At 55.8% G+C, this 17,361-nt stretch overlaps 1 protein-coding gene across 4 annotated transcripts in view; it reads left to right on the top strand.

The window, feature by feature from the left end:
- LOC133763168 (F-actin-monooxygenase MICAL2) overlaps positions 1–17,361 on the top strand; it is a 138,873-nt gene that overhangs the window by 112,011 nt on the left and 9,501 nt on the right. For 3 of the 4 annotated variants that reach the window (XM_062196487.1, XM_062196488.1, XM_062196489.1), the window contains exons 16-17: positions 3,438–3,506; positions 6,120–6,269. In XM_062196487.1, coding sequence (XP_062052471.1) covers positions 3,438–3,506; positions 6,120–6,269 — 219 coding nt within the window. Of the gene's footprint in view, positions 1–3,437; positions 3,507–6,119; positions 6,270–7,555; positions 7,679–8,665; positions 8,885–9,127; positions 9,230–10,296; positions 10,420–17,361 lie in introns of all 4 variants that reach the window. The other variant, XM_062196490.1, reaches the window with a different exon arrangement.

The following is a 17,361-nucleotide window of genomic DNA, read 5'->3' as shown; positions in this document are numbered from 1 at the left end:
ACAAAGCACTTTTATATATAGAAGGCTCTTCCCGATGTTCATGGAAAATGTGTATCTTGAGAAGATTAGGTGTAGGTTTCAAAAAATATTTTGCATCCAAGTAAACTTTTTACCCTCTTTTTCCACGAACTTCTTGAAATCGCCTTGTGCATCTCATTTGCTTTTCATGTTGCCTTTGGTGGGAGGCTGGGAACATATTCCCATCCTGGTTGTAGCTGGGGAATCCTGGGCTTGGAGGATTCAATTTTGTAAGTCACACAGGTGGCGGATGTCCGTGCCAGAAGTAGGATTCAGATGGGTAAAATTCCCGTTACTGACCCTGCTAATAGTGTCTCATGCATCGACAGCACTCTGCAATTCAAGACATGTTTTACACCCATGTTTCATTCATCTTCACAACACCTTAAGAGCCAGACAAGTCAAAGTTTCCATCTTACAGTTTAGGAAACTGAAGTCAGAGTAGCTAGGTGATTGCCCCGAGGTTGCACCAGAACTCGAGCCATGGTCCCTTGGATAAAGAGCTCACTTGCTTTAGTTGCTGACCATCTCTCCAAATATCATAGCTGCTGCTCCAACCACCCAGGTCAGAGCACACAGCACCGACCTCTCTTACTGCAATCCACAGCTAGATTTCTCCAGCATTAGGCTGCACCAGCTAACTGAAGTTTATTTGCTTTGAGCTAAAATCACAATAACTCAGGAAGTATAGGAGCATGGCTATCTCGTGCTGATCAAATAAATAGAAGATACGTCTTGATTATTTTTTAAATGAGGAAACCCATTAGTGTAAGACATGCCTTTAGATGTATAGAGCCCTTGACATAATTGGGAAATCATGACAAGGAGGTGTTTTCCCTAAAGGAGGTGGGGGAAATTAATAGGAAAAGAAAGGAAGCTATTTTTTTTATTTATTTGACATTTATAGACAGTGAGACACAGAGAAAGGTCTTCCTTCTGTTGGTTCACTCCCAAATGGCCGCTATGGCCAGCGCTGCGCTGATCCGAAGCCAGGAGCCAGGTGCTTCCTCCTGGTCTCCCATGTGGGTGCAGGAGCCCAAGCACCTGGACCATCCTCCACTGTTCTCCCAGGCCACAGCAGAGAGCTGGACTGGAAGAGGAGCAACCAGGACTAGAACCCAGCACCCATATGGGATGCCAGCGCCACAGGCGGAGGATTAACTAAGTGAGCCACAGCGCAGGCCCCGGGAAGCTGTTTTTTCATACTGCTGCTCCTTCCAACTGGGCATAACTGTTTTCTTCCTCTTTATAGAGTGAGATAGGGTTCAAGGGGAGAGGGTTGCACAAATATAGAGAAGCAGATAAGAAAAAAATAGTTAATCCTGGGCTTGAATTTTCTTAATATTTTTGTTTTTACCTAGATCTTGGTTAAGAATCAGTGCGTAAATGATGAACCCACAGGAAAAGTAGAAATCAATAGGATCTGTGTGTTGCTCACCTTTCTCTCTAGACTGCATTGATTGTCCCCATGCTGCAGGGGAGCTGAGGTTGCCCCTTTGTGCTTCTTGATCCCCCCTACCACACACACACAGGGTTTGGGATCTCCTAGGACTGCTGGCTGGGCACATGTCCCCTGGGAATGCCTGGCCTGAGCCTGTGTGTATCCATACAGTCTGGAACTGCACAGCCCCATCCTGAGCTGTTGAGGATGAAGGGAGAGTGGGATGGGTTTCTCTTTGGAGAAAAGACCAAGTCCTCACTTGAGATGGAAACACACACACCAGAAAAATCCTCAGATTGTGCATCAAGTGTTCCTGTCGGGTAGAACATTTTGTACTTTCCCAGGCTCCAGCCTCAGGGCCAGAGCGGCGTTCACAGGCTGTGGAGTCGGGGCCCAGACTGTCTGCGCCTCCACAACCTAACCTAGTTGCAAACGAGGTCATCTGTTTCTCTTGGTGTTTGCCCAAGTGTTTGGGTTGAAACCATTTCCATTCACAGAATAGGAGTGGAGGAAAATGCCAAAGGCAAGGCAGGGCTCTTTCATCTGTTGTTTTGTGATGCCTGGGTCAAATTTTTGAACAAATGTCAACCACTAAACTGTGGTTGATCTTGTCTTAAAAAAAAAAAAAAAAAAAAAAAAAAAAAAAGATGGTTCTAGTAGACCAGGGAGAGGCAGGCTGGGGACAACACGGGTGCAAGTGTAGGGAAAGCAGCAGGCCCGTGGTGGACTGAATGCCAGGGCGCCCATAGCTACTGCTGCAGAACAATCAGGAGGTAAAAGACTGTTCCTGTGACCGGGTTAAGTTAGGATTTATGGGGCCGATTGGGCCACATGCCTGGGTTTGAGGTGAGCAGGTGGCCTGCAGCCCCGCCTACTGCAGCTGCAGTGGTACAAAGACTCGCACTTAACGGGGGCCTTCTCTGGAGGGGCTCTCCCAGAGTGGGAGGCATCCTGCAGAAGGGAGGGGTGTGTGTGTGTGTAGACTCAAGGGCTAGCCTCTAGGAGAGGATCCCACAGCTGGGGGACTGCTGGTAGCACAGTCCAACCCCAGAAGGGGATGGTGGAGCCCAGGTAGACCCAGCCCAGCCTGGGACAGCTTACCCAGCAGGGTGCAAGGAGAGGCTAAACCTCTACCGCAGCTCTTAGCATCAGCTCAGCCCGTGCCATCCTACTCATTCCCTAGGGGATGACAGTGGTGGAGCCCTTTGGTGGTTCTTGCAGGGCTGATGCAGTGGGCTTAGATAAGGCAGGGTTTTCCAGGTTTAAATGTCCAGGCAGCAGTGGGCCAGGAGAGGTTATTAGTAGAACAATAGCCGTGTAATGTGTTGTGCAAGCTGGGAAACTTTGGAGAGTGGGAGGGGACACTGTTAATAATTATGCAGGGGGGAGGGAGGCAGTAACCTGTTTGGCCTGGGCAAGCTGGGCTGTGCGGTTACTATAGGCATCAGGCCAGCTCTCATGCTTATTTGAGATTAATAAAATATCACAGCAGGGACGGTGCCTCAGTTGCCAATTAAATTTGTCACTGAATCCCTGGACAGCTCACTAGAGTCCTGAGAATGCCTCTAAAGTGAGCCAGTGTCACCTCTGTGTAGGAGAGAGGCTCTCAAGGTGCAGAGAGACCGCAGGTGGTCTCCAGAAGGCAGTGCACGGAGGGCATCGGCAGGCCTGCCTGTGGCCTTGGATGAATCAGTCTGCTCGGAGCCTTAGGTCGCATTGCAGCAGTGACAACCCCTGCCTGCCATGTCACAGGGATTTGCTTTGCTTGGGATATTTCATCATGAGCTTTTGGGATGTAGCTCCCAACTCCTCCTACCAAACCCTTGGCACCTGCGCGAGGTCAGGCACTCTCCAATGCTTGTCACGGTGCAGGTCACTGATGGCCATGTCTGCCTGCTGGCAGGGATCCAGCCCCAGTGCCAGTTCAAGGCTAGCCCACAGTGTCCCTGGGCTCACCATGTTTTCTTGGTCATTGCAGGTGGATGGCCAACCTGAAGAGAACGACATGAACAAACGCAGGCGGAAAGGTGTCAACAACCTGGACGAGGTTTGTGTGCCTGGGGTCCCTATAAACAAAGGCCTTCTCCTGACAGCTGGTGGCCAGAGGCCCGCCTGACCGCAGCTGCAGCCCCAACCCTTCTTTCTTTCCTCCCCCAGAACCACTGGGTTCCAAATCAGTCAGGGGTCATGTCCTCACCTCGCCTCGGTACTTGGCAGCTATGCAACCTTGAGAAAGGTAACTCCCAGGGTGTGGACCCTACCCATATAAGGCAATAACCCATTCAAAACAAACTGCAGTTTCTAAAGATGAGTAAGATGACTTACGCAGCCTGGCACCCATGCGCTACTCCGTGTACAATCACTGTTAAGAGAAGGTGGTCCAGAGGCCCCAGCAGTCCCACTGTCCTCCCCGGCAATGTTTGGAGTCTTCCCTTGTTTTCTGCACTTTCAGTCTTTAAGACAAACGTCCCAGTGCCCACGAGCGCCACCATCTGGTGAAAGAGAAGAATTGCAGAGTCAAAGGAGGGCACTAATCTAGCACCTGCTTCTGAAAAATTGCTTAGCAGAAGCGAGCTGGTTCCTGCTCCACGAGGCAGCTCTTTCAAGAGACCCGAGATACACACTTCATCCAAAAAAAAAAAAAAGCTACTTCAGAAAGTTCATGGAAATTGAATCAGAACATAAATTGATTTGGGGGCAAGGAAGTTTTTTCATAACGCTCACTTTCCATGCATTTTTAAGTGTTTGCATGTTGTTGGTGACGTGAGGGCATGTCATCCTTGTGTAGCCCTTTTCTAGAGTGTCTTTGGGTGACCCCAGCACCAAGTGTTGCTTGCAGCCTCTTTAGCCAACAGGGAGTTCATTGAGAGGCGGGGCAGGGGCTGAGTGGCAGCTGCCAGTCACAGGTTGTAGCACCTCCTCCCCAGAAGCTTCCCTGGGTGTACTGTGTGTGTCTCAGATGGAAGTCTCTTCCTGTCTTTCCTGCTGCTGCTCCCTCGAGGAGGGCCTGGTGCTGTTTCCTTGGCTGGCAGCCCACGACCAGCAGTGGGGAGAAATCTACTCTGCATCTGTTCTTCTCAGGAGGCACTGGGGCAGCTGTTTTGCTGAAAGTCAGCTCTAACAAAGCAATCATTCTTTCTAAAGTCTGGCTACTCAAAGATCCGGCAGCGTGTTTAGAACGCAGACTCGCGGTGCCCACCTCAGTCCTCCCGCCAGCAAAGCTGTCTTTGCAAATCAGTCCCCAGGTGACTCATGTGCGCAGCGAGGTATGGAAAATGCCACCGGTCCAGGTGGCCCTCTGTCCTGGCTGGCCTTGGCCACGTTCGGTGTTTGTGCTCAGTGCATTTCCCATGGTGAATTACAGAGGGCCTCTCTGGTCTGTGTTTGCCTAGCACTTCAGAGTGGCTGTGCACACAAGGCTCCCTGGCCGCTGCTCTTAGCCACCCTGAATACACACAGTGGACCCTGCTTGCCTCTTCCAGCCCAATTCTTTGTTATGGCGAGAACCCCTGCTCTGTCTCCCTGGGGGAGCCTCCTGCCCCCAGACAAGGCAGTGCCATTTATACACTTCTGAGGCCTGGGGGGGGGGGAGTGTTGGGAGGAGGACAGACACTCCTGCAGGACCCTGGTGATTTTCAGTTGTTATTGTTAGCATATGAGCTGGAAAAGTCTTACAGGGAGCCTCGTGTTCTAAAACAGCACACCCAAGCCATCCAGATCTACTTCACCATCATAAGCCATGTTGGCATCACAGATCCCTTTGGGATGTGATGAGAAGAGCAGTTCCCTCTGTGGTATCCTCCCTCCAGAACCCACAACCCAGGGCTCATTGTGGGCAAACGGCAGAGCAGCCCAGACTGGGGGACTTCCTACAAAACAGCTGCCAGTGCCCTTGCAAGGTGGCACAGCCAGGAAAGACAAGGACAGGACAGAATGGAGGAGACCCAGGAAGGAGAGTGGCTAAATGCCGCGTGGGTTCCTGGATTGACTCCTAGAGAAGAAAAAAGGACCTCAGTGGGAAAGCAGGGGCAGTTGGATAAAGTCTAACTTGAGTAGCATTGTGCCACTGTGGATTTAGTTCTGATAACAGCAGTAGAGTGATTATTCCAGATATTAGCAGTCAAGACAATTAAATGGGTGCAGGGTGTACAGAAACACTCCGTGCCGTCTTTACAACATTTGTGTAAATCTGAAATTGTTCCTAAATTAGAAGGTAGCAAAACCCAACAGGACTGGGGGAAGTTGAGGGGAAGAGAGAGGAGCCCAGAGCCTGTGCCTGGCCAGGCTGCTCAGGGTGTGTTCTGAAACCCATTTTGCTTGCCATGTTTGATTCCTGCACGTGAAGTGGGTTTCCTCCCATTGACCAATGAGGGAATTCCAGGGATGCTGAGCCAATGTCCAGGGCCCCACAGCTGGGGAATGAAAAACAGGACTCAGGCCCTAACTGGCTGCATCCCAGCCAGGCTCAGGCTCTGGGAAGGGCGACCCCCGCCGTGAGCGTGGTCTCCACCGGGTATCCCCGCCGCGCCAGCCTCACGACCTCAGCCCACAGAGGGAGCCCCGCTTCAGGAACCCGGTCCTGTGTCCCGAGTCCCCATGCCCCCTCCCTGCTATGTGGGTCCAGGAGCCAACCTGCCTTGTGCTGTTCTGACTTCTACAGCCACCAGCCTTTTCCAGCCGGAGCCTGGGCTCCAGTCAGGAGTGTGGCAGCGGTAAGGAAGGCGGCAGTCAGAACAAAGTCAAGTCCATGGCAAATCAGCTGCTGGCCAAGTTTGAGGAGAGCACTCGGAACCCCTCGCTCCTGAAGCAGGTGAGTCACGTAGCCAGCGCTCGCTGGACCTGCAGCTGCCGGGAAGGCAGCAGAATTGTTCAGGCTAGAGATGGATTTCCACTGTGCCAGCCAAGCCTGGTTAAAGCGACACCCGAGCTTCTAATCCTGGAGTCAGCAGACTTTTCTAGAAGAAGCCAGATGAGCAATTTTTCTGTGTGTTGGAGGTGGTGCTGTCTCTGTGGCAATGACACGATTCTGCCATTGAAGCGCGAACGTAGCCATAGACAGATGAGTCTGACTGTGTTCCAATAAAACTTTATTTACAAAAGCAGGCAGCGGGCCAGTGTGCTGGTACCTGTTCTGCATTAAGGAAATCCATTCCCCTGTGTGGTTGTGCTTTGCAACCGTGACATCAAAGGCACACTTCAGGGAGCTGCTGAGTTGCAGGCTGTGTGGGAGAGTACGGTCTTAGTCCATGTTATGAAGGACCACCTAGACCCAGGGAAACTGAACCAGAGGTGGACAGGCATTCTGGCCACCACCCAAGAGTCCCCTGGGCCTCCCCTCCTGCCCTCTACCCCCAGGTCAGCCTGAGGCTGAAGAAGGTCAGGCTGCCAGCTTCGCTTTGACTCTAGCTGCTGGGCCTGCTCCTCGGGTGCTGTTTGCCCCCTTGAATTTCCTCTGAGAATGCTGCTGCCCCCTCACAAAAGCTCGCGAGAGGGTCTGGCTCCCCCACAGAGAGCACCTGCCACACAGCAGCCAAGACCCCTTTCAAAGGAGCAGGCTCTGGGTTCATTAGCCGTCTTGGTGGTCTCGAGGTGGCCCCTGCCTCTCCTGGACCAGCTGCACTGTCCCAGGTGGTGGAGGAACTTTATTCTAAGGGGGCCACTTTCTGAGACTTGAAATTCTCAAGAAATGTCCTCAGTGGCCCCCTCTGGAGGCCCGCCCCCCCATGGTGACCGGGTCTCTTTCCATCAGAAGAACCGGCAGATCCTCCCCCTCGGGTGGGTGGGAAGCTTTCCTGTCCCTGAGGAGCACTGCTGGGCTGGCCGCCCAGCCCGGCGTGGGCTCTGGCAGTGCCAGCCCAGGGCGCTGTGTCTGAGCCAAAAGCAAAGCCTCCCTGGGATTCACACGTTGTCCGGGAGGAGGGGACTCCAGGAATCCAGGCTGTTCACAAGGGCTCGGGTTTCCAGGCTGGGCCAGTGCTCCGGCCGCTCCTGCCCACTGCCCCTCCCTGTGCCTCCTCGCTCCTCTGTCCTCTCTGACTCACCTTTTTCTTCCTGTCTCCTGTGGCTGCTTTTCGGGACTCACCTTTCTCCTCCCAGGAACGCCGTAACTCAGGGATAGGTAAGACCACCCTGTGCTCTTCCTCTGACCCTCCTGCTAGCTCTCACTGCCCCAAGCCGGACGAGCCCACACCCAGCCCATCACCTCCTCTGAAAAGGCAGGTAGGGCTCCGTCCAGTGGATGCTGTGTGGGTGAAGCCAGAGGGGACTTTGAGCAGAGGGGTAGGGTTAGCAGCTCCGTCCATATCCCAGATAGGGCTGAGTGTAGAGGCTGTGAGCAAATGACACAGCTTGAGGTCACCACATTTCCAGGTAAGAGTAACCAAGTATGCGGCATCTTGGAATCCATGCCAGGGACCCCCTCGACCAGTCGAAGGTACCGACTGGCCAACCTCCATGCTCTGGGTGTTGTCACCTGGGGAAAATGGAACCCCGGCAACGTGGGGTGTTCCGTGTGATGCCCGTGACACTCAGCTTTGTAGACTGATGCTTGAGTAGGCTGATTTCCAAATCAATGACTCAGCGATGCTGGAATGGACTCAGGGGCCACGTGGCCGTCACCATTGAAGGGGTAAGGCATGGACGTGGTGGCTGCCAGAGTAGCCAGGGTGGCAGCTGGCGGCCACCGACTGTAGCTCACTGCAGCCACGCTGTCCGGGTTTGGAATTTGAACAGAATCCCTCTTACTGACCACAGAGCTCAGAGCTGCCGGTCAGTGTTAGGAAATTGGTGCTGTTCCCAGGTGGTGAAGGCTGAGGGAGACGGCTCTGAGCATAGCACAGCAAGCTGGGGAGCCGCGTGAACTGTGCCAACGGCTCATTTTCTTTAGGCCCATCAGACCAGCATCTCTGGGGGCTGGGCCTGAGGTACCTGAGATTATTGCAATGTTCAGCTGGGACTGAGGACCAGGGTTGAATGGGTTTTGATTCAGGGGGCCCGGGGTGAGGGGCAAACTCTGTCTCGTGATCGAGGGTGCCAGGTGGTTCCGAGGCAGGTAGACGAAGTTCAGCCGGGAGGCCAGTCTGGAGTCTGACTCACTGTGGCACCCAGTGTGGCCTTCAGCTCGGTCCTCGGCGGGGGGACTCCCTACAGCGGGGCCTAGGGCAGGGCCGCAGGAGGGAAGGAAGCTTGATTTTCCCTCTTTCCCAGTTCCCCTCCACGGCTGTGCCGGGGCACGTGCTCCGAGAGCTCAAGCAAGTGTCCGCAGGCGGCGAGTGCCCGAGCAGGCCCTGGAGAGCCAGGGCCAAGTCTGACCTGCAGCTGGCTGGGCCCGAGAGCCCCCCGGCCCTGCCTCCCGCCTGCCAGGGAGCACTGGCCCTTTCGGGGGTGCTGCGGCGGCTGCAGCAGGTGGAAGAAAAGATTCTCCAGGTGAAAGACTGTTCCTGGCCCTCGTCCCTGGTCATGCCTCGGCGACTTCCCGCCCTGTCTCCCCTCCTCCTGCCTGTGGGGGGCGGGGGTCCCTTCTCCTCCTGCTTGCTCCCTGCCTGCTGCCCTACTGTCTGTGGTGGGTGGACAGGGCCCCCACCAACCTTCCTCGCCTTTTCCTTGGGGGCACCGCCACAGTCTCTACCACTGCCTCTCTTTCTTTCTCCCTTCTTGCCTCGACTGCAGAAGAGGGCCCAGAACTTGGCCAACAGGGAATTTCACAAAAAGAACATTAAGGAGAAGGCGGCCCACCTGGCCTCTCTGTTCGGACATGGGGATTTCCCGCAGGTAAACCCAGGACTCCGGAGCCCCCAGGAACACACAGGCCGGCCGGCCAGCCTGGCGCGCAGGAGCAGTCTCCAGAGCTTGGTCTGCCCCTCCCGCCTTCTACTGCCTGAGAAGTTATCCATTTTTTTAAGCCACTCAGATGTTTGAACTGGCATCTGAAAAAAGGCCTAAGTGAGAGACTCAGCATAACCAGATGATGCCAAAGGGGAGGTCAGGGCAGGAACTTGAGCTCATATTAACAAAAAATGCTACTAAGCAGAAACATGGACTGTTACAGCCCAGACAGGTTCTGAGCCAGCCTGGAGCTTCCGAAGGGCCCACGCAAAGAGGGCATGCTGGCCAGCTACAAGCGTAACACTGCCTTTACGGTGAAAGCAAACCAAGGATGAGGTCAAGCTCGTGCTATCAGCTGGGTTCTGCTTGGCAAGAGGCAGTGTTGGGCCAGCGAGAGTGACTTTGCCTTAGAACAGGAAGCGCAGCCCCTCCGAGTCAGGTCCTGGTTTGGAGACTTGCTGGCGAGAAGAGCGTGTGTTCCCAGGGAGGTGCGAGCTGACCGTGAGGGCCAGCTCCCCTGACCCTGGCCGCGAGCCCGTCTCAAACTTCTCTGCTCCACGCTGTCCTCCGAGATGAGGTAGAATCACTAACGTGCACATGTTCAGTTCATGTTCAGGGTTGCCCGGCACAGTTGTCTGCCTGCAGCTGCCGAGCCCCTGCTGGGGCCCTCTGCCCCGAGGCAGCCCACCGTGCCCCCTTCCTAAGCCCGCAGCTGCCACTCCACGCCAAGCTCCGTCAGTAGCCCTGGCATCCGGGGCGGATAGAGGCAGAAACAGCATTGCTGCAGCTGTTTCGGTGTGACGGGGGAGCTGGCACGCTTTGTAGCCGAATGCGGCGTAACCAGGAGCCAGATAATCCTGCCTGGCTCCAAAGACAGAACTTTCAGTTTTGCTCTGAGCCATAAGCTGGCCCTGTGCTCTGAGGCCACTGGCGTGGGGCCGCATCGTGGAGGCACGCATGCCTGGGCAGTCCCCTGGGATAATCCTAGTTTCCTGTGTCTCTGTTCTGTGCAGAATAAACTGCTCGCTAAAGGCCTGTCTCCTACTCATCCTCCGTCTCCTCCCTCTTGCCTTCCATCTCCTGACTCCGCTCCATCCTCTCCGCCGGCTGTCGACACTGCTTCCTCTTCCAGAAAGGTAGTTGCCCTCAGTGGTTCGCCTCCCTCGCGCTGCACAGACGGACATCTGGAGCCCGGCCGGGCTGCGCTGGGCTGAGCGTGTGTGAGCTGTTTTACAGCAGCCCTGGAAGCGGATTTGGCTTTGCGCTGGAGCATACAGCGTAGCGGAATGGGCAGCCCACGAGAGCCTGCCAGGCGGCGCTCACTGACTGGGCGGCATTCATGGGTACCCACCGGCCGCCTCCTGGAGCCCGCGGCAGCGCGGGGCGCAGTGCCCTTACAGAGCTTGGATGAGAAACAGCACGTTGGCGTGGGAATGCTGCATTGTGCTGTGTGACGTTGCCGATGTGTGGCTAGCGTGGATCTAACAAGATGCAGTTCAGGACAAGGCTGCGGGAGCAGAGGGGAGAAGCGTGGGAAGCATACAGCAGCCAGGGGGTAAAGGCTGGATGGGAGGGTTCTGCAGGAGAGAAGTGCAGAGCCAGGAGCATCTTGGGGAGTGGCTGGCGTGTGCAAAGGCAGGCAGGCAGTCCTGCATCGCGCCAGAAGGCAGAATGTGTGGCGGGACTTGCACTCAGGGATCAAAGTGTCTGCAGGGCGTCATGTGTCAGGGTAAAGTGAGCGCACACCTTTCACGTTAAGGAATTTCATTTCACCCTCTGGGCTGCAGGGAGCCACTGGAGCATCCACTCCATGCTCTGGAGGCACATTCCACGTTTTCCGTGTGTCCTCCTGTGACCTGCTGTGCCTGGAACAATGGCAGCCCCCTGAGAGGAGAGGGGAGAAGAGGGGCTTCCGGGGAGCATCGGAATTCACAGGAAGCCCCCACGGTGTGAGCTCTTGGCCCCAGGACAGGTCTGGCATCCTGCACGCCCAGTCCCTGTGCCTCCCCTCCGAGGCTTGGTTAGCTGCGCTGAGCTGCCCTATAGAGGCACTGCTGGGCTGCCGCGTGCCATTAGGCTGGTGCTGAAACCAGCTCCTTGCTGGCACACTGTAGAAAGATTAGAAGCCGCCTTTTGGGGTGCAGCTGGAGATGCCGCTCCGTGGGCCCCCAGCTCTGTGGGGAGAACGGTATCTGTAGGTTCCCAAGAAAAGAGCAAGGAGTCTTCCCAGCTCCAACCTCCCCCTCCCCCCAGGCCCCATGCGACACAGCCACGGGCAGGATACCAAGACACTTAGCATCTTGTTCGGCCTCCATCCTGGGCCGGCTTTTGGGCTGAAGTCCCCCGGGCTGCCGGACCTTCACGTTCTCCGCAGTAGCAGGATGGTTCCTGGCCCCTGACAGGCTAGAAACAGGCATCTGCGCCCTTGCCATCCGCACAGAGAGGAGCCTTACCCGGGGCGGGGGCGGAGAGTACTTCCTCTGTGGGGAAAGGGCGCTGGCACCCTTGACGAGGTGACAGGAGGGGCCGGGGCACCCTGGCACAGACCCCGGTGCAGGCTGGGCTGCCTGGCCCAGGCCTTAGTTCCCTCTGGTCCAGCCGCTCTCCTGCGACCCCAGGCCCATCAGGGCGACTTCACCAAGGCCCCTCCCGTCCCTGCTGCTCTTCCTCCCGCATGAGGGTCTGGCTTGTCCGTCGTTTCTCAGAGCCGAGGGCAGAGCTGGGGCAAAAATAGCCACCCCTTCCCCGGGGTTCCATGACTCGGCTTCCAGTGTGCATTCGTTCCCCTGACAATGGCAGGAGACAATGGCTGGGAGCACACGGAGCCATGAGGTCTGACCCAGGCATTCATGGTGGCCTAGCCCTGTCACATCTGCGTCACGCCCCGTGGAGGCCTCCGGCTGCTTCTCCACTGGGCTGTTCAGGCAGCATTAATACGATGTCATTCATTAAGCAGTGAGCGAACATTCAATCATTCATTCAACAAATATGGGATGATAACTCAGTGTCAGGCACCCCAGGCAGCGAGTATGAGTTAAATTCCTGCCCTGTGAGGCCTGGGATTGGGGAAGTAGGGGGAGAGTAGCCATCAACAATAACACAAGAAAGTGATCACATACTAGTAAATTTCAGGCAGTTAGGGAAGGCCAGGAGGTCTCAGCTGCCAGCGGTCTGTTGTACAAAGAACCTCGCCAGCCTCAGCCCCGACCCAGCCCCTTCCCCGCCACCACATGCTGTTGATTCAGCTCTGGGCTTTGCACACTCAGAACCTGGCGGAAACACAGCCTCCCCGAGGAGAGAGCTGGCTGCCCCTTAACCTAGTGCGGGTGCGTGAGACTGAGACGCAGCTCCGAGAGGCTCTCCCTGGCGGGAGCCTGGGGCCTTAATGAATCCTGCTCTCCTTGCCCGGTGCCGCAGCGTCTCCGCAGTGCAGGGAGTCAGAGGGAGAAAGTGCACTGAGGCTTGGTCCCTGGCAACCTCCTCCCGGCAGGCGGCAGGCAGCGTGTCCCGGCTCCTGCCCCTCAGAGCCTTACACCTCAATTCGGAGGGCCCAGGAATGATCGCCTCAAGGGACCAGGCTCAGCCAAACTCATTGTGAGTCACTCATGTCACTCCCAGGCGTGAAAACTTGTCACCAACTTAAGAGCTGTAGCCAGGGCTCTGCCTTCAGACTACGCTTGCCCTTGCTCTCGGATCAACGGCAGCTTTAAAATTCCGAGTGAGCCGTCGGTTTTGTTTGGCCTGGACAGTCACAGGCGGTCTTCACGCTTCCTCATTTAGAGCCCAGATCCTGGCCAGAGTCTGTCACTCATGACCATGGCCTATGGGCACCACGTCCAGTGTTACGTCACCAGCACCATTTTTCTCTCCCAGCCCTGCAGACCAGCCTTCCTCTGGTGGCACCAGATCCCCGTGAACCATTCATTCATTAATTGCATTCTTGAAGAAGGGAGGCCACGGTGGATTTAAATGAGCACTGCTGGCTATTTGCCGAGACTGGCAAGCTCTGGCAAGGACAAGATGGCGACTGAACTTGCACAGCTGAGCCAGGGCACCGTTTCACTGGGCTGGGAACCCCAGCTTAGTCTTCCTGGGTCAGAAGAGCAATGAGCATTGCCATAGGAGCTTTGTCTGCTCTTGGAGTGTTTGTTTTAAAACTGGATCTGCAGGGTTTCCTCTAGACATTTGCATAGGAGAGGGAAGCAGGAATGCTGGGCCCTTCTGGCTGGGCATCCTGTCCTTGTGTCACTGGGTGCAAAGGTGAATCTGCAGGATGGACCCCCGGGCCGCCTCCAGTCTCCTGGCCCCTCCCTCCGTCACAGGGCGAGAGCTAGGCAGCATCTTCCAGGTCTCCAGTGTGCATCCAGCCTGGGGGTTTTAATTTGCCAGGTGCCAGTTGGAGACAGGGAGGCACAGCGCTACACGGGGAAGGATCTAAGTTTGCAGTCCGACTTGCACACCTGTCCCTCACTGTGTGACCTTGGACAAGGCAGCGGACTGCTCTGAGCCTTTGTTTTCTAACCCATAAGATGGAGATGGCAGCAGCTGGGATGCTGAGGGTGCTGGAATGGCCACAGCGACCTTGTATGCAGAATGCCTGAAGCATCCAGGCTGGTTCACAGTGGGAGGGAATTCTGAAATGCATGTTGATTCCTCTTTCTAAAGGGGATGTCACCTTCAAGTGGCCTTTCCTATCCCGGGCGCTTAAGAACAGTGCCAGCTCAGGTGAGTGAGAGCCTGCCTGCACCACGGCTGCCTCATCTGCCCAGGGGCTCGGCAGAGCCACCGTGCGGGGCTGTGAGGGTTAATGTGCATAGATCCATACCCTGGTGCCTGCAACGAGGGGACTGCAGGGGGCAGACCCAGGCTGCTCACCAGGGGCTCACAGCCCCAAAGGCTTGTCTCAGCTCTGAGTGTGAGATTTCCAGACCCCTTCAAGGAAAGCGGTTTCATTTCCTCCCCTTCCCTCACCCTGGGCACGTGTCTGAGGCATCGGGTCCCTGTCCTCTGCTCTTTTCTCACCCAGGGACTCCTCCATGAAGACGTCCTTGCTCAGCTGGGCCCAGGGACATGTGGAAGTTCCCCTTCCCATGAGACCTCAGCCCTGAGACCTTGGCTTCACCCCCTTCACCCTCACCCTGCCTGGCCTGTGTGGGCTTGGTTGGGGCTCAGAGCAAGCCATGTAGTCACAGCAGCCCCAGTCTGTGGACAGGTGCAGCCCTGACACCTGGTATCCCTGGCTGGGGTCCAGGCCCCAGGGGGAAGTTAGCATTGTCTGGAAACAAAGGCCCAGGGGCCGGCTTCCTCCTTCATTCAGAGAATTTGCCCTGTGCCCAGAACACAGAGAAGGAGACAGGGCTCCGGCCGTGGGAGTGCACGCTGGAGGCAGACGGGCAGCCCGGGGCAGCGTGAGGATGGCTGGCATCCAGGCAGAGAGCCCTGTGTGTGGTGCTGAGGGACAGGACTGGCTGAGCAGGGCCTCTCTGGGGAGGTCCCAACGCCTGTGGTGTTGGCATGACCACAGTGGGGTCACCGTGTTTGAATCAAGGTCAGCTGGGGGAGAGAAGGATGAATGGTCACGGAGGGTGAAAGTCATTTAAGGGAACAGAGAAAGAAGTCCAGAACTTGGAAATGCAGAGCTGCACACGTGGACTTGGTCACTGTCGGCCCAGTGCCTTCTGGTACCCAGCACCATTTGGGGCGTGGCCTAGATTTTTATGATTCTTTCCTACAGCCCAGCAGGCTTGGTGTCTCCTCATTTTATAGATGAGGAGGCCGAGGCTAAGAGGAGGAGGAAGAGGGCGGTACGTGGTAGGCTAGCCTGATGTAACACGGGGTGATGGCCCACGTGGAGTGTCCAACCATCTAGCTTGTTCTAATGAGCCAAAAAATAATTCAAGTTCAACATAGGGGAGGTGGTGAAAAATACATCCTTGAACATTAAGAGACTTTTGAAAACTACATAAAGGGTTGCCAAAGTGGCCCCTTGGGACTCCAAAATTAATTCTTAAAAAAAAAAAAAAAATGACTGGGCCTTTGTTATTGGATCACTCAAAGTGGACTCCAGATTAACTGTTGCCAGCCAAATCCTAGCTCTCCCTCTGGCCAGCCCTCTTCAAGACACACTGGTGAGAACCTCTGGTTCTTATTCTAGGTCAGTGCTAGGATGAGTTCTCTGGAAGTTTCTCCATGAGATGAGCTTTTCATTACTGCTCTGGATCCTGACAACCTGGTAGCTCCCCAGTTGCTCGCCCCAGGGCTCCTCCCAGGGTAGCCCACACACAGGTACTGGCCTGTGATCCAGTGAATACAGCAATGAGAGTACAGCATTAAAGGTATACAGAAGGGCAGGCATTTGGCTTAGTGGTTGAGACACTTCTTGGGACACCTGCCTCTCACATCAGAGAGCGTGGGTTCAAACCCTGGCTCCACTTCCAGTCCCAGCTTCCTGTGCATGCACACCCACGGGAGACCTGGGTGGAGTTCCAGCTCCCGGCTTTGGCCCAACTCAGCCCCCGCTGTTGCAGGCCTTTGGAGGGTGAGCCAGTGGATGGAGATCTGTGTGTGTCTCTCACTCACTCCTGCGCTGTCTCTCTGCCTCTTGAACAAAGAGAAGAAGAGGAAAGCGACACAGAGGGCAATCTGACATTGCCTCACATCCAAGTGTGTAATCCTGTTTCCAGTATCTGAAAGTACCAAGCCACCATGGATCAGAGATTTCAAAAGAACAAACAAAAGCTGGTCATGGTCCACAGATGGAGTCCAGAGCCAGCAGAAGCCAGGAGGCTGGATCTTCACACCTGGAAGCCAATATGGCCGACCCAGAGTAGTAGACAAAGCTCTGTCCCCAGGCAAGGCTCATCTTCACCCCGGCCTCGGATGACCCTTAATGAAAGGAAGGCCCAGGTGTGGTCTTGGTCCGGGACCCCGCCCAGTGCCCTGTGGTGGTAGAAGCTCCGAGCAGGCTGCGACTGCATAGACAGCGCCCAGCCACCTCCCAGCCCTCTGCTCACTACCACAATTGTTCCCAAGTCAGCATTGCTCGGTGGCACAAAGTGCTTATTAGCTAAGTGGTTAATAAGACCTCATTAAGACTTGTATTTAAAGCCCCGGAAAGTATAGTCTCCCTCTCTGCTAAGTCGGGGAAGCAGTAGCTGGGCTGAGTCTCACAGCATCACCAGGGCCCCTTTCTGGGAGAGTGCTGGGGAGCCAGCTCACACACTGGGCCCACCAGGGGCTGGGCGGCAGTACCAAGGGTAGACCTGCGCTACCCCCTCATTCCTTTGGAGGAACCCAGGAAGTACTTTGGATTCCATAGCCCCTGTCGGAGGGGCCGTGGAGGGGCCCCCAGTGGGGGGACGGGAGGCCTGACAAACAGTGGCTTATTGTCCTGCACCAGTGCACTTGAACCCACCTGGGAAGCAGGTGCCAATGGCAGAGAGTGTGCTCAGAAGTGGTGTCCCAGGCTCTCGGGCTGGGCCACATGGGGCAGGGTGGGAGGAGGTGCCTGGCCTGGCAGCTGCTGCTCCTCACAGGTCTTGAAGCATCTGAGGGGGCCCCATCTGCCCAAATGCGAAAGATCAGACACCTCCCCACCCCTCAGCAGGCCACATTGTCTGCAGTCCCTAAGATCCGAATACGTGGTCTGGGACACCTGCTCCAAAGTTGGTGTGGGCCTTGGGGTTTCCTTAATGAGAACAGAGCCGGGGTTCCTTGGACACGGTCACTCTCAGCATCCCTGACCCTGTCCATCCCCATTCACAGCAGTTTGGCTGGAGTCCATGGAGTTAGCCTTAGGCCCCGAGGACGGCTCTGCCACCAGCAGGAGGGGACTGTGCAGGCTGCGGGCACTCCACTCGCTCTGCCCTTCCCAAACCTGCTGATCTATACCACGCTGTGGCCTCCCCAGAGCTGTCTTGGGTGTGGATGGAGGCTGTCTCACCCACTGATTTGTTGTGGAAGTGGCCATCAACCATTGCCCAGATGCCCTGTAGCCCACTTGTTGGCGCTGTATGGCTTGGTCTCCCAGAAGCTGGGTTTGGAGTCTGGGAAGGGTCTAGGGCCTCCCCTGCTCCCTC

The sequence above is a fragment of the Lepus europaeus genome, chromosome 7 (assembly GCF_033115175.1).
Source record: "Lepus europaeus isolate LE1 chromosome 7, mLepTim1.pri, whole genome shotgun sequence".
NCBI classification, from domain to species: Eukaryota; Metazoa; Chordata; class Mammalia; order Lagomorpha; family Leporidae; genus Lepus; species Lepus europaeus.
The sequence above is the reverse complement of the archived record's forward strand: the minus strand, read 5'-3'. Positions and strand labels throughout refer to the sequence as shown.